General features: G+C 49.5%; 1 protein-coding gene across 1 annotated transcript; it reads left to right on the top strand.

Moving 5' to 3' along the window:
• The first annotated feature begins 513 nt into the window (after window positions 1-513).
• On the top strand, window positions 514-6,523 carry LOC100283708 (CID11). The gene is made up of 10 exons (NM_001156607.2): window positions 514-1,447; window positions 1,554-1,688; window positions 4,454-4,498; window positions 4,599-4,671; window positions 4,761-4,873; window positions 4,984-5,043; window positions 5,123-5,170; window positions 5,293-5,361; window positions 5,831-5,892; window positions 5,997-6,523. The coding sequence occupies exons 1-10, from the start codon at window positions 1,124-1,126 to the stop codon at window positions 6,052-6,054; spliced, it is 987 nt and encodes a 328-aa protein (NP_001150079.2). The 5' UTR covers window positions 514-1,123; the 3' UTR covers window positions 6,055-6,523.
• Window positions 6,524-13,285: the final 6,762 nt, after the last annotated feature.

Genomic DNA, 13,285 nt, shown 5'->3' with positions numbered 1-13,285 from the left:
AGGCCATTACGTTTACATTTAGCTGCCAGGCATATAGATGTACGAAGATAAAGCCGTTCTTTCTGCTATTTCAGCACTACTACTTGCTCTTCTGTATTCGTAGGCAGGGTTCAGCGCAGCAACCGAAAGCAGAAACCTGCCACTGCCTCGGCGATCCTTTGGGTCCGGGGAACACGACGCGGGAGAGCGTCATCTGGCTTTTGGGCCGCCGGGATGAAGGCGTGCGGGCCAGGCCAGGCCAACCAGCCAACAAACTGTGCCGATGGATAGAAAGGAATGGAGCCCGTCAGACTACTAGACTTGGCCGAAGCAGAACGCAACAACCTTCCTCGTCGTCTTTTTATTTCGTGCAAAGACCCTTGTGGTATCTCGTTTTCGCAACGGACGCCCCGCTGCGCTGCGTTTTCTGATACACCACACCGCACCACTTTTTTTTTTTTTCGGAAGGCGTTGTGCGACATGGAGGAGAGGGGCTTTTGGCTAAAGAGCCAGCAGGGCGCCGGGGGCGGCCGGCGAAGCAGCAGAAGGGAACAGGCGCACCACGGGACTGGGAGAGAGAGAGAGAGAGAGAGAGAGAAAGAAAAAAAAAGCAGCAGGCACCAGTGCATCGCCACCGTACCGGAGGGGGCAGCGCCCAAAAAAGGCAAACGGGAGGGTGGGCGAGCCTGCTCTTCCTGTCTGGGAGAGAGACCGAAGAAGAGGAGAGAGAGGCGCAGCGCAGCGCAGCGCAGGCGCGCATCTCCCCCCTCCCCTTGCCGGCTGGCCCCTGCTGCAGCTCTGCTCCGGTCGGCTCTGCCCCCCCGCTCTGCTGACTGCTCTGCCGCTGCTGCTGTCGCAGGCGCGCCACCAACCCGCCGATGCGCGCGTAGCGGCGTAGGTACCATCATCATCCATCCCCGCGACGACCCACCACCCACCCCTGCAGTCTGCAGCATCCCCTTCCCCACTCCCGGCTGGTCTGCTGCGGCCACCCCTGCGCCGATCCACCTCCGCTGCTTCCTGCCTCAATATATTCGCCCGCCTCGTCGCGTCCGACCCCGCCACAGAAGGCCTTCCAGAACCCTCCGACCCCTCACCTCCGCCCCGCTCCACTCTCCTCCTCCTCCCGGGCCGGCCGACTCCGATGGCCGTCGTCGAGGCCGCCGCCGCCGACCACGCCGCGCCGCCGCTCCAGGAGGAGGCACCGGGCGCGGGCGCGGGCGCTGGCGCCGACGCCGGGGAGCGCGAGATGCGGGATCTGGAGGACCTGCTCTCCAAGCTCAACCCCATGGCCGAGGAGTTCGTCCCGCCGTCCCTCGCCTCCCCCGCCGCCCTCACGCCCGCGCCGCTCTCCCCCGCCGCCTACGGCTTCTACCCGGCCGGCGCCGGCTTCGCGGTCGCCTCGCCGGGCCACGGCGGCGTCGTCGGCTTCCCGGCCGTCGCGGACGCCCACGCCGCACGAGGCAGGGTACGGACGCTCCTTCAGATTTTGGCCTGCCCCCCTCCCCCCTGCGGTCCTGCTCGCGTCGGTTCCGTTTCCGATGTCTCCCAGCTGATGATCCGCTCCGCTGCAGAAGAAGGGCGGAGCCGGAGGAGGGTTCAGCGGCCACGGTCACCCCGCCAGGAGGCGGACCAACAGCCGCACCAGCATGGCGCAGCGCGACGAGATCATCCGCCGCACCGTCTACGTCTCCGACATCGATCACCAGGTCCCCGATCCATTTCCTCCTCCCCCCCCGTGTCGTGTCGTGTCTAGTCTAGTCGAGCCAGTTGGGAATTTTCCCTCTCCCGCTAGCAGCCTACCTACCGATACCGATCGATTGACCGATCTCTGATGCCAATTTGTTATTTTCTTTCTCGTCGCACTAGCCGTGACGATTAATTCCGGGTTCTGTCCGTGCGTGCTCCTGGGCAACAGGATGAGATCACGAGAGCGGATGATGTTTTGTCATGAGCGTGATGGCTCGGGGAGCACAGGTTGGGGTGTGGCATACGCCACCACGCACGCAGTAGGCAGTACTAGAGGCATGGGCGTTGCCGCCCCCCGAGTATGAGCCATCCTTTTTGGCCGCTGCTTTGGTAGATTTTGATGCCACTTTGTGCTAGTTTATCTTGCTGCTGCTTGGCTATTTGTTCCGTGCGGAATCTGGAAAGCTGTGTGCTCTGTTCTGTTTTGCCTTTTGTGTGCTTGGCTGCCTGTGCTGCAGCGAGCCTTTAGTATTGTTCTTCTCTGGTGATGTGGTTCATCTTTCTTGGGTTCACCTGCCATGTGCTTCTGTCCGCTGCAGTGTGGCATCTCTCCTTTTGTTCGTGTGTTTTGTGTCATGGCATCTTATGTTGGGGTAGGATCTATAATATCATGTTGCTGGTTTCATCAAAGATGTTTATGGACTGTCTGATCACCTACGGAGCAAGGGTTCCTTACTAGGAAGTGTGACCTTCAAGAGAACTGTTTTGTGGTTCCTTCTGTGTAGTGCACTGTTGTAGACCATGTTGTAGGCACTGCTAGAAATACTAGGTGCCTCTGCTTTCTGAATTCCTTCATTTATCTCAGAATTCCATATATTTCTGAGTGCAAGGAACATGTTCTATTCTGTGAAATACCTAGGGGACCATGTTTGGTTGATTCCTGTCAAACTCTGGGCACATTTGTCTCCATTCCTTCCATGTATGCTATGGGAGATCTTGACTTTACAAGTATGCCAGTCATGCTGACACTCCTGCTTGTCATTGTACACTTAATATCTGTTTGACTATCTGTAGTTGGCATCAGTGCTTACAGTCATAAGCTTTGAGTGAACATGCGTGCTGGGAAGGAATGCTGATATGCTTAGCTGTGCATGAGTATTGCTGTTGCAAGCTTTAGATATGCAGTGTTGTAGTCTTCAGTGCATGTATTTTCTAGAATAGCAACACTTCTATATTGCAGAATGCAATCTGATAGTTTATATAGGAACAGATAAAGTTGATTGCTCTTTGGCATTATAGTACAGCAAGTGCAACACCTTGCGAAAGTAATTTTCTACCTCATTGGCATTTATAGGCTGGCTGTTCATACACTGTATTGCATGTGTATAATGAATTTACATTATCAGAATAGTTGTTAGTTGTTACGTACCCCATTATACACATGTAAGCAACTTCACTGAAGCATGGTCACCATTTCAGTCTTGAATTAATTCTGTTGAGGAAAATGTATATGGTGCAAGTTATTATAAGTCAATGTCTTCTTCATTGTCATAACTAGGCTGTATTTGATCGTGATTACGCCTGAGAGAAAGTTGTTTGGTACTAACAGGGCCTGCCCTGTGTTTCACCATACCCTTGTTGCTTCGCAACTTATGGAAACAATACTATCTTGTTTTCTACAACCTGTTCATAGGTTTGCTTGAGCTTTAGCTTGTAGGATGCACATTCTGGATCTCTAATGTTGTTTTAAAGTCATTGTTATGTTAAGGCCTTAATAGTATATTGATTTGTTGCCCTTGGCTCTAAGGGCCACTTAGATGATCAAGACCATGTCTTGTCTCTGGTCTTGCACCTATGGTATTGCTCCTGGTGTAAAACGTTAATGGGCATATGCCCTGTTCTTTCTCAACATATGGAACATGAAGAGGCCTACACTACCTTGCATTGGGAGTTTGGGACAAAAGGCTTTTGTCATTGTTGTGGATGCAGAGCACAGAAACCTTTTGCAATGCACATATTTAAGTCTGGCTCACTGCTTGACTACTAAGATAGTGTTTGCTGATGTAGTTAATCATACTACTGATTTATGTGAAATACAAAGTGATTATGAATAGTCAACGTTTCTTAGTACATGCAGTTGTTGCCATATTTTTTTTATTGCTGTGCCCTTTTCTTTATTTTCTGTCATACCTGATTGTGTTACTTTTTTTCCAATTGAAGTTGAAAAGGATTGGTAATGTATTAGGGCAATCTTTAATTATTTATCTAACTGTTATATTCTATATGTTAGCTTCTGTATGTACTATGTACTACAATTTTTTTTCTCTCGAACGCGCAGGAGAACTGCACATCATTATATTAAGGAGGAAAAAAAAGGTCCAAAATGGACCAAGACAGTATACAAAGCTACCTCACGGTGGCCAAAACCTAACATACATAAAGGGATCCATAACAAGGATCAGCTCAACCTACAGCCACAGCCCGCAGGGCAGCAATGCCCTTGGCTCCAGCTACACACCAAAGGAAAATTTCATCTTTAGCAACATGAAAGGCAGAGGACACATTGGGAGCCTGTCCTTGAAACACACAGTTATTACGATGCTTCCAAATAGTCCAAGCGCCTAACATGATCAAAGAGTTGAGACCCTTCCTGCTCTGTGCACCGACCATCATGTTGCACTGTATCCACCACACTTCAAAATTAGTGTCTCTAGGTCACATCACGTTGAGTTGCTTACTAGCAATTATATGTAGTTTGGGTGCTAATTTCTCTTCTGTTGTTCAGGTTACTGAAGAAAACCTGGCAGCACTATTTATAAATTGTGGACAGGTACGAATCTGTGGGACAATTGTAAATCCCATTACATATATTTAGTTCCCCATTTGTTTTTGTTGCAACTGTGCGTAATATTTGGATACACTCTTTGAAGGTTGTGGACTGTCGCATGTGTGGAGACCCAAACTCAGTCCTTCGGTTCGCCTTCATAGAGTTCACTGATGAGGGTAATATATCCATATCCAACCAGATTTCAATTTGCTTACTTTGTGTAATGAATCTACTGTTCATTGGGTAATGAACATCCTTGTTCCAGAGGGTGCAAGGGCTGCTCTGAATCTGTCAGGAACTGTGCTCGGATATTATCCTGTCAGGGTTCTGCCATCGAAAACTGCCATTGCACCAGTCAATCCAACATTCCTACCCAGGGTATGCAACCTTCAGGAATCAACATACTTGTGTTAAGTTCATAGCCCAAGGTTCATTCTTGTATCTGGTATGGTATTTAAAAAAGTTTGCCATTTTTCTGTGATCTGCAGTCTGATGATGAACGGGAAATGTGTGCGAGGACTATTTACTGCACAAACATTGACAAGAAGGTTCCCTACCTACACTCATGCTATACCACTAGGTGTTCATTCTGTCATTGTTCTGTTTTAATATATGCACTTGCTGCAGGTCACTCAGGCAGATCTGAAATTGTTCTTTGAGTCTATATGTGGAGAGGTTGGTCATTCTTTACTTCAAACTTCCTTTCCCTTGTGTACAGTTTGTGTTGCTTATATGTTTGCAAAAAATGACAATTCAACCAGCACAGTATCATTGGCTCATCGCAATGACTGCTACAGGTCTTTCGGCTGAGGTTGCTTGGTGACTACCATCATTCTACTCGCATCGCTTTTGTGGAATTTGTGATGGTTAGCTAGCAAACCTTCTTCATATTTGTGCATTTATTTTGAGGGAAATACTTTGCGCAGAAATTGCATGCAGTGTGCGGTTTAAATATGTTTTTAGCGGTTTAAAAATGATAAGAATACGCTGCTTGAGATTCGAGTGGATCATGTTTGGTTGGTCAGTGCCTCCAAGTGAAGGTCTGCTGTTCAAATGTCTAAGTCTGCGTGCTAATCTACGCTGACTGTCTAAGACTGAGCCTTTTTAGTGGTCCTAACTCTGGTAGAAATGTTAATACCCGCGCCTTGTCACTGTGTTCCTTTTTCTTCTAATTTAAGACATTTCCCAGTAGCTTGTGAAGGCAGGGGCTCAATTCAATGTATTTGTAAAAATCTGCTGGGCCCCCTTTTGTTGTAACATAACTGTTACCTCTCTATTTTTTGTTTCAAGAAACAAACCCCGATGGTAAGAGACATTTGCTTCTTAATATTTCAGGCAGAAAGTGCTACCGCTGCCCTGAACTGCAGTGGCGTGATACTGGGATCCTTGCCAATAAGGTAAAAACTCTGACCATTAGACACACTCACTCTGCAGTGGTATTACTGGACACTGTATATAACAGAGGCGGCCTACTGCTGCATCTCGCTGTTTTTATTTTCAGGGTGAGCCCCTCGAAGACTCCCGTGCGTCCCCGTGCGCCTCGCCAGCTGATGCACTAGAGGTGTCCTAGGTACAGGAGGTGCGGAAGGCACTGCTTATATATCATCATCATATATATATAATAGAGAATAGACATATATGAAAGAGGGGAGGGGAAAAGTGGCGTCACTTGTTCTAAGTTATGGGCTCGGCCTTTTTGTTTTGGGTTCTTGCTTCACCACCGTGTGACTGAGTACTAAAGTGCCTACGTACGCCCCGGGTCGACGCCGGCTGGCAGGGCCCTTTTGTTTACTACCTTGCACATAGAAGGAGAGGAGATGGAGAGCTTCTCACTAGAAGGATCGGAAGCGCGCGCGGGGGGGTCTGCCTGATGCTCTTGTCCTTGATGCAACAACAGGCGGAAAACTCCTGGACTTTTACCCTGCTGTTCAGTTGTTTGCTGCTGTGTCCTGGTTGCTACTGAAACAAACTGGTTAAAAAAAACTTGGGTATTGGAGACTATGTGCCCTGCCTGTTGGTTTGGTTGCTACTGTCTGTGGTTTTTCTTGCTCCTGTGGCGGCTGGTTCGATGCCCGTGGCTTTTGTCTGTTTGCAGTCGTTCTGTGACCTGATACAATCATGTGCTGTGTTCTTCTGGGCTCTGGCTGGCTGCACACAGCTGCCAACGACTCCATCTGCAGCACGGCCGGCCGGGTTGCTGAGAACGGAAGGACAAAGTTGATGCCGGCTGGTGTAGTGCTCCTGCCATTTTGTATGTATTTTTGGAGTGCTGCATCTGTCAGGACCCTGCTCTGCATATGAGCAGTGGATAGCTTGGATTGGAGCTGTAGAGAGTGGCACAGCACAGCGTCATCAACCATAGCGGTGAGCAGCACGCACGGTCCCATGCAATGCACCTGCCAGGCGAACACGGAGGGGAACATGCGCTGCACCTGCACGGGGTTGGATTGCCTCAGCTTTTTGCCTTTGCCTTTGGTTGGACCAGTGAGACCGGGACGGGATGAGAGCGAGACGACACGGATGGACGCATGAAGCACAGGCACCGGCAAGACATCTGGACATGTCTATGTCAGGGTACGTACGCGTGCGCTGCGGTGGGGGAGGGGGAGCATCCTCTCGCTCTCGGAGGGCCAGCCGCACAGCGCCTCGCTGTTCGTCCCCGCTCGGAATCGGAGCCCCATGCCAGGCCGCCACCACACCACGGCCGGGGGGGCACAGCGACAGCTTTGTGCAGACTGCACGCACGCACGATCCACTCAGCTTTTGGTCTCTCTCGTCTCCTTCCTTCGTTTTCCTTTCTTATTTCAAGCTTAACTAAATTTACGCAAAAAACTACTAACTAGCACAATAATACCAAGCAGTGCCTTAAATTAGTATCCTATTTTAAAATATAGGCTCAAGTTATAAAAACAATTTCAACAACAATGTTCTATTTTATATTTTTTATTTAAAAAATACAGACACATAATAAAGTGATTCAAATATGCTACATCATGGATTAGTGTCATATCCTTGTTTTATATATCATCCTCAATCTTTTCTTTGCTAACTAGGGGTGTAAATGGTATGGATATTATCCGAGCATCTAACTGAGGCTAATTATCTGGTCAGATATTTTTTTTCGAAAGTCGCAACATATTCGGATTTCGGACCTAGATAGTATAGTTTGGACATCAGATACATATATGGATTTCGGATCTAGATAGTATAGTTCGGACATCAGATACATATATATAGTATGACTGATATCCGCCGGATTTTAGATATCCGGATATATCTTCTCGGATATCCGGATATCTTTTTCGGATAGCTATGTACATTTTGATGATATTTTTTTGAAAATAATAATAATACACAAAAAAGCCTTATAAATTTATAAAATTTTACGGAGGCGTAGCATATGTCTATATATATTCCTCAAAAAATGTTTGGACCATAAAATCCATAAGATGCCATCGTTTTTTATTTCACTTCCACTTGTTGCGTGACTTACACGTGAAATCACTCTAAGTATCTAAGTTCCAACATAATCAATACTTCACTTTATTATTTTCATGTGGGGACGTGATGTCATCTTATTATAGAATGCTTATTAGTCTTGGTAACTTATTGGTATTTTTCACCGAGGCTAGAATATTTTATTAATTCAATTGTTTTTATGATTTTCTAAAAAAATAAATTAATAATACACAAGTAGCCTTAAAAATTCATGAAATTTTATGGAGGTACAACTTATGTACACATATAATCTTAAAAAATGTTTGTACCATAAAATCCATAAGATACCATCATTTATCCATTTCACTTTCACTTGCTGCACGAGTTACATGTGAAATCACTCTAAGTATCCAAGTTTCAACATAATTAATACTTCACTTTATCATTTACGAGGACTTTAGGTTATCTTCTTATAGAATGTTTATTAGTATTGGTACTTTATTGGAATTTTTTGGTCAAAACTAGAATATTTTATGAATTTAATTGATTTTGATGATTTTTTGAAGAAAGGAATTAACAATACACAAATAGTCTCAGAAATTCATGAAATTTTACGGAGGCACAACATATATCCATATATAATCCTAAAAAATGTCTGGACCATAAAATTCACAAGATACCAATGTTTTTTTCCATTCCACTTTCACTTATTACGTAAGTTGCACGGCAAAATCATTATAAGTATCCAAGTTTCAACATAACCAACACTTCACTTTATCATTTTCATGTGGGGACTTGTGGTTATCTTCTTATTGAATGCTTATTAGTATTGCTAATTTATTTGTAATTTTCGGTCGAAACTAGAATATTTTATGAATGTAATTGCATTTTGATGATTTTCTATAGAAAGAAATTAATAATACACAAATAGCCTTGGAAATTCATGAAATTTTATGTAGGCGCAACATATGCCCACATATAATCCTAAAAATGTTTGGACCATAAAATATACAAGATGTCACTGTTTCTTCCATTTCACGTCCACTTGTTGCGTGAGTTGCACATGAAATCACTCTAAGTATCCAAGTTTTAACCAAATCAATACATCACTTTATGATTTTATGTGGGGACTTAAGGTTATCTTCTTATAGAATGTTTTTTAGACTTGGTAACCCATTTGCAATTTTTGGTTGACACTAGAATATTTTATGAATTTAATTGTATTGATGATTTTCTGTTGAAAGAAATTAATAATACACAAATAGCCTTAGAATATCATGAAATTTTACAGAGGCACAACATATGTCCACATATAATCCTAAAAATGTTTGGATTCAAGGAGCGTCTAAATGATTACAACAACTGTGATATGTGTAGAATGGTGTCTTACATGGTATCTGACAAAATATCAGTTACCAACGTTATCCATATCCGACTAATTTCGTATTTGACACATGATTATCCGTATTTGCATCTGAAAACATCTGTATTTGTATTTGAATCCAAAGCTATCCATATTCAAATTCAAATTCGAATAAAAGTATGAAAATAAATATGGTTTTGGTGATATCCATCCGCATTCGATCTGATTACACCCCTAATCCCAACGATGTAATTTATTTTCTAAAATATATGATTTAGGGCTTAACTGCTAGAGTTGTTTTTAGTGTCCTAAAAACTTTAAATAACTCACAAGATGGATCTAATGGGTATGCCCATCCAAATTGAAGATATCCTATTTAACATTGAAAGAAGAGAATAAAGAAAGAAATGATGCTATGAATGCAGTAAGAATGGACACTTTATGGAGGATCGTCCAAACAATCTCACACCCAAGGATAAGAAAAGGAGGTGCAAGGCCAAGGCTCTCAAGACTTGAGATGATTCATTCAATGAAGATGAAGCCTAATACAGGAGTCATGATCATAAGCATTTATGACCACGTTTGATGGCAGGTTGTCAGTTGGGGGGGGTATAAGAAGCACCCCTTTTAGGTTTGACAAGTGTCGGCGTTTCGAACCCGGGGGGTCCCTGGACCGACGAGTAAATTATCGTCGCGTGCCCCAGCCTAGATGGGTCGGCGCGAGACGGAGCGCGAAGGGGGGAGGCAGCCGGAGGGAGACGGGCGTGAGAGGTGGAATCCCGCGGCCTTCGTGTTTGTCCCGCGCCCAGGTCGGGTGCGCTTGCAGTAGGGGGTTACAAGCGTCCACACGGGAGGGAGCGAGCGGCCTCACGCGAGCGCCGTCCCGTCCTTCCCCGCGCGGCCAACCCTCTGTAAGAGGGCCCTGGTCCTTCCTTTTATAGGCGCAAGGAAAGGATCCAGGTGTACAATGGGGGGTGTAGCAGTGTGCTAACGTGTCTAGCGGAGGAGAGCTAGCGCCCTAAGTACATGCCATCGTGGCAGCCGAAGAGGTTTTGGCACCCGGTTCGTGTGGTGTCGTGGCAGTCGGAGGAGCGCTGGAGCCCGACGGAAGGACAACTGTCGGGGCTGTCGAGTCCTTGCTGACGTCCTCTTGCTTCCGTAAGGGGGCTGAGAGCCGCCATCGTCATAGAGCGTGCGGGGCGCCATCATTACTTGTCTGGCGGAGCGAGCCAGATGGGACGCCGGTCTTGTTCCCCGTAGCCTGAGTCAGCTTGGGGCAGGGTAATGATGGTGCCTCCTGTTGACGTGGTCGGTCCGTGCCCTAGTTTGGGCGAGGTGGAGGCTCCTCCGAGGTCGAGGTCGAGTCTGTCTTCCAAGGTCGAGGTCGAGTCCGAGCCCCCGGGTCGGACGAGGCGGAGACCGTCGGCTGATGCAATGGCTGAGTCCGAGCCCTGGGGTTGGGCAAAGAGGAGTTCGTCGTCCTTCGGGGCTGAGCCCGAGTCCGAGCCCTAGGGTCGGGCGGAGAGGAGTTCGTCGTCTTCCGGGGCTGAGCCCGAGTCCGAGCCCTGGGGTCAGGCGGAGCGAAGTTCGTCGTCTTCCGGGGCTGAGCCCGAGTCCGAGCCCTGGGGTCGGGCGGAGCGGAGTTCGTCGTCTTCCGGGGCTGAGCCCGAGTCCGAGCCCTGGGGTCGGGCGGAGCGGAGTTCGTCGTCTTCCAGGGCTGAGCCCGAGTCCGAGCCCTGGGGTCGGGCGGAGCGGAGTTCGTCGTCTTCCGGGGCTGAGCCCGAGTCCAAGCCCTGGGGTCGGGCGAGGCGGAGTTCGTCGTCTTCCGGGGCTGAGCCCGAGTCCGAGCCCTAGGGTCGGGCGGAGCGGAGTTCGTCGTCTTCTGGGGCTGAGCCCGAGTCCGAGCCCTGGGGTCGGGCGAAGCGGAGTTTCCCATGGCGCCTAGGGCCGGACTTGGCTGCTGTCAGCCTCACTCTGTCGAGTGGCTCAGCAGTCGGTGCGGCGCAGGCGGCGCTGTCCTCTTGTCAGACCGGTCAGTGGAGCGGCGAAGCGACTGCGGTCACTTCGGCTCTGTCGACTGGAGGGCATGCGTCAGGATAAAGGTGTCAGGCCACCTTTGCATTAAATGCCCCTGCGATTTGGTCGGTTGGCGTGGCGATTTGGCCTAGGTTGCTTCTTGGTGAAGACTGGGCCTCGAATGAGCCGAAGGTGTGTCCGTTGCTGGAGGGGGGCCTCGGGCGAGACGTAGATCCTCCGGGGTCGGCTGCCCTTGCCCGAGGCTGGGCTCGGGCGAGGCGTGATCGCGTCCCTCGAATGGACCGATCCTTGACTTAGTCGCACCCATCAGGCCTTTGCAGCTTTGTGTTGATGGGGGTTACCAGCTGAGATTTAGGAGTCTTGAGGGTACCCCTAATTATGGTCCCTGACAGTAGCCCCCGAGCCTCGAAGGGAGTGTTAATACTCGCTTGGAGGCTTTTGTCGCACTTTTTTGCAAGGGGACCAGCCTTTCTCGGTTGCGTTTTGTTCCGGTGGGTGCGCGCAAGCGCACCCGCCGGGTGTAGCCCCCGAGGCCTCGGAGGAGTGGTTTGACTCCTTCGAGGTCTTAATGCATTTCGCAACACTTCGGCTGGTCTGGTTGTTCCCTCATGCGAGCTGGCTGTAGCCCGGGTGCACGGTCGGGTCCCAAGTTCTCGGGCTGGTATGTTGACGCTGTCAACGGTCTGGCCGGAGCCGGGTTTGCGAGGGCAGCCCCCGAGCCTCTGCACAGGGCGAGAGGACGGTCAAGGACAGACTCGACTTTTTTACATACGCCCATGCGTCGCCTTTCCGCAAGGAGGAGGGGGGGAAAGCGCCATGCTGCCCTCGGAGGGCGCCGAACATGGTGTTTCCGGTGAGCTGCTGACGGGTAATCCGAGTGGACGCCCGTGCCCCATTTGTTAGGGGTCGGCTAGAGGCCCGGAGGCGCGCTCCAAAAGTACATGCGGGTGATCTGCCGGACCCGGTCCCCTTTCGACGGGGTCCGAGGGCTCGATGCCTCCCTCTGATGGGATTCCGTTACAAGATCGTTCCCGCTGGTCTCGGAAATGTCCTAGGGTACCTCGGGAGCGTAGCCCGAGCCTTGGTTATGTATCGAACGTACCTAGAGTCATCCCTCGCTCTGTGTCTGAGGCGGCTGTGAACCCTTCGAGGGCCAGCCTACGAACCCCTGATCAGTAGTGGGCGCGGAGCCCGAGTGGCATGAGGCGGCCGTTGAACCCTTCCGAGGGGCCGGCCTTCGAACCTCTGACCAGTAGTGGGCGTGGAACCCAAGCGCTCTGAGGCGGCTGTTAAACCCCTCCGAGGGGCCAGCCTTTGAACCTCTGATCAGTAGGGAGGCTCGGGGCCTGTTTCCTTCATGGAGAAGGATCCTTTTCGGGGTATCCCCCTTTCCCGGTCCCTGTTGTAAGAGAGACTAAGAGGAAAAGGAAAAGGATACGAAATCGAATGACGTGGCGTACCTTTTTTGACGCGGTCATTATGGCGAAGGCGAAGCGTCGCTTGCTTCTCCTGCCTGAGGCCCTGCCTGTCCCGCCGCGGAGTTAATGCGACGGGGCGAGTGATTCGCGAGGCGGCCGTTGCGCGTGCGCGAGCCGTTCGAGGAACGGTCGTTTCGCTTTGAGTCTTTGAATCCCGCGGCGGGTTCCGGCGACGCGTTGAACGGGTCTCGCCTTGGTCTTTATATACTCGGGGGAGGGTCTAGTGACGGTTCTTTGCTCCGCTTCTTGCTTCCTTCTTAGGTTTTCGCAACCTGAGAGTTTTAGCCAGAGAAAAGGAAACCGCCCACCCAGTCCTTTCCGCCGCCACCCCTTCTGCTCGGTGATGGCCGACCGGGTGACCATTGTCTCGCCGCGCGACCCATGGCCCTTCTCCACAGTCACGGCAGATGACCTGGAGGACCTCGTTGTTGAGGGTTTACTTCACCCTCTCTCTGATGAGAGGCTGCCGGAGTG

This window comes from Zea mays, chromosome 6, assembly GCF_902167145.1.
Source record: "Zea mays cultivar B73 chromosome 6, Zm-B73-REFERENCE-NAM-5.0, whole genome shotgun sequence".
NCBI lineage: Eukaryota > Viridiplantae > Streptophyta > Magnoliopsida > Poales > Poaceae > Zea > Zea mays.
This window is presented reverse-complemented; position numbering and strand designations above follow the sequence as displayed.

Excerpts from the sequence above, each read along its gene's own strand:
- LOC100283708 (NM_001156607.2), top strand. The coding sequence starts at position 1,124 with ATGGCCGTCGTCGAGGCCGCCGCCGCCGACCACGCCGCGCCGCCGCTC. Across the intron at positions 1,448-1,553 it reads CCCACGCCGCACGAGGCAGG|AAGAAGGGCGGAGCCGGAGG; the intron begins GTACGGACGCTC and ends GCTCCGCTGCAG. Across the intron at positions 1,689-4,453 it reads TCTCCGACATCGATCACCAG|GTTACTGAAGAAAACCTGGC; the intron begins GTCCCCGATCCA and ends TCTGTTGTTCAG.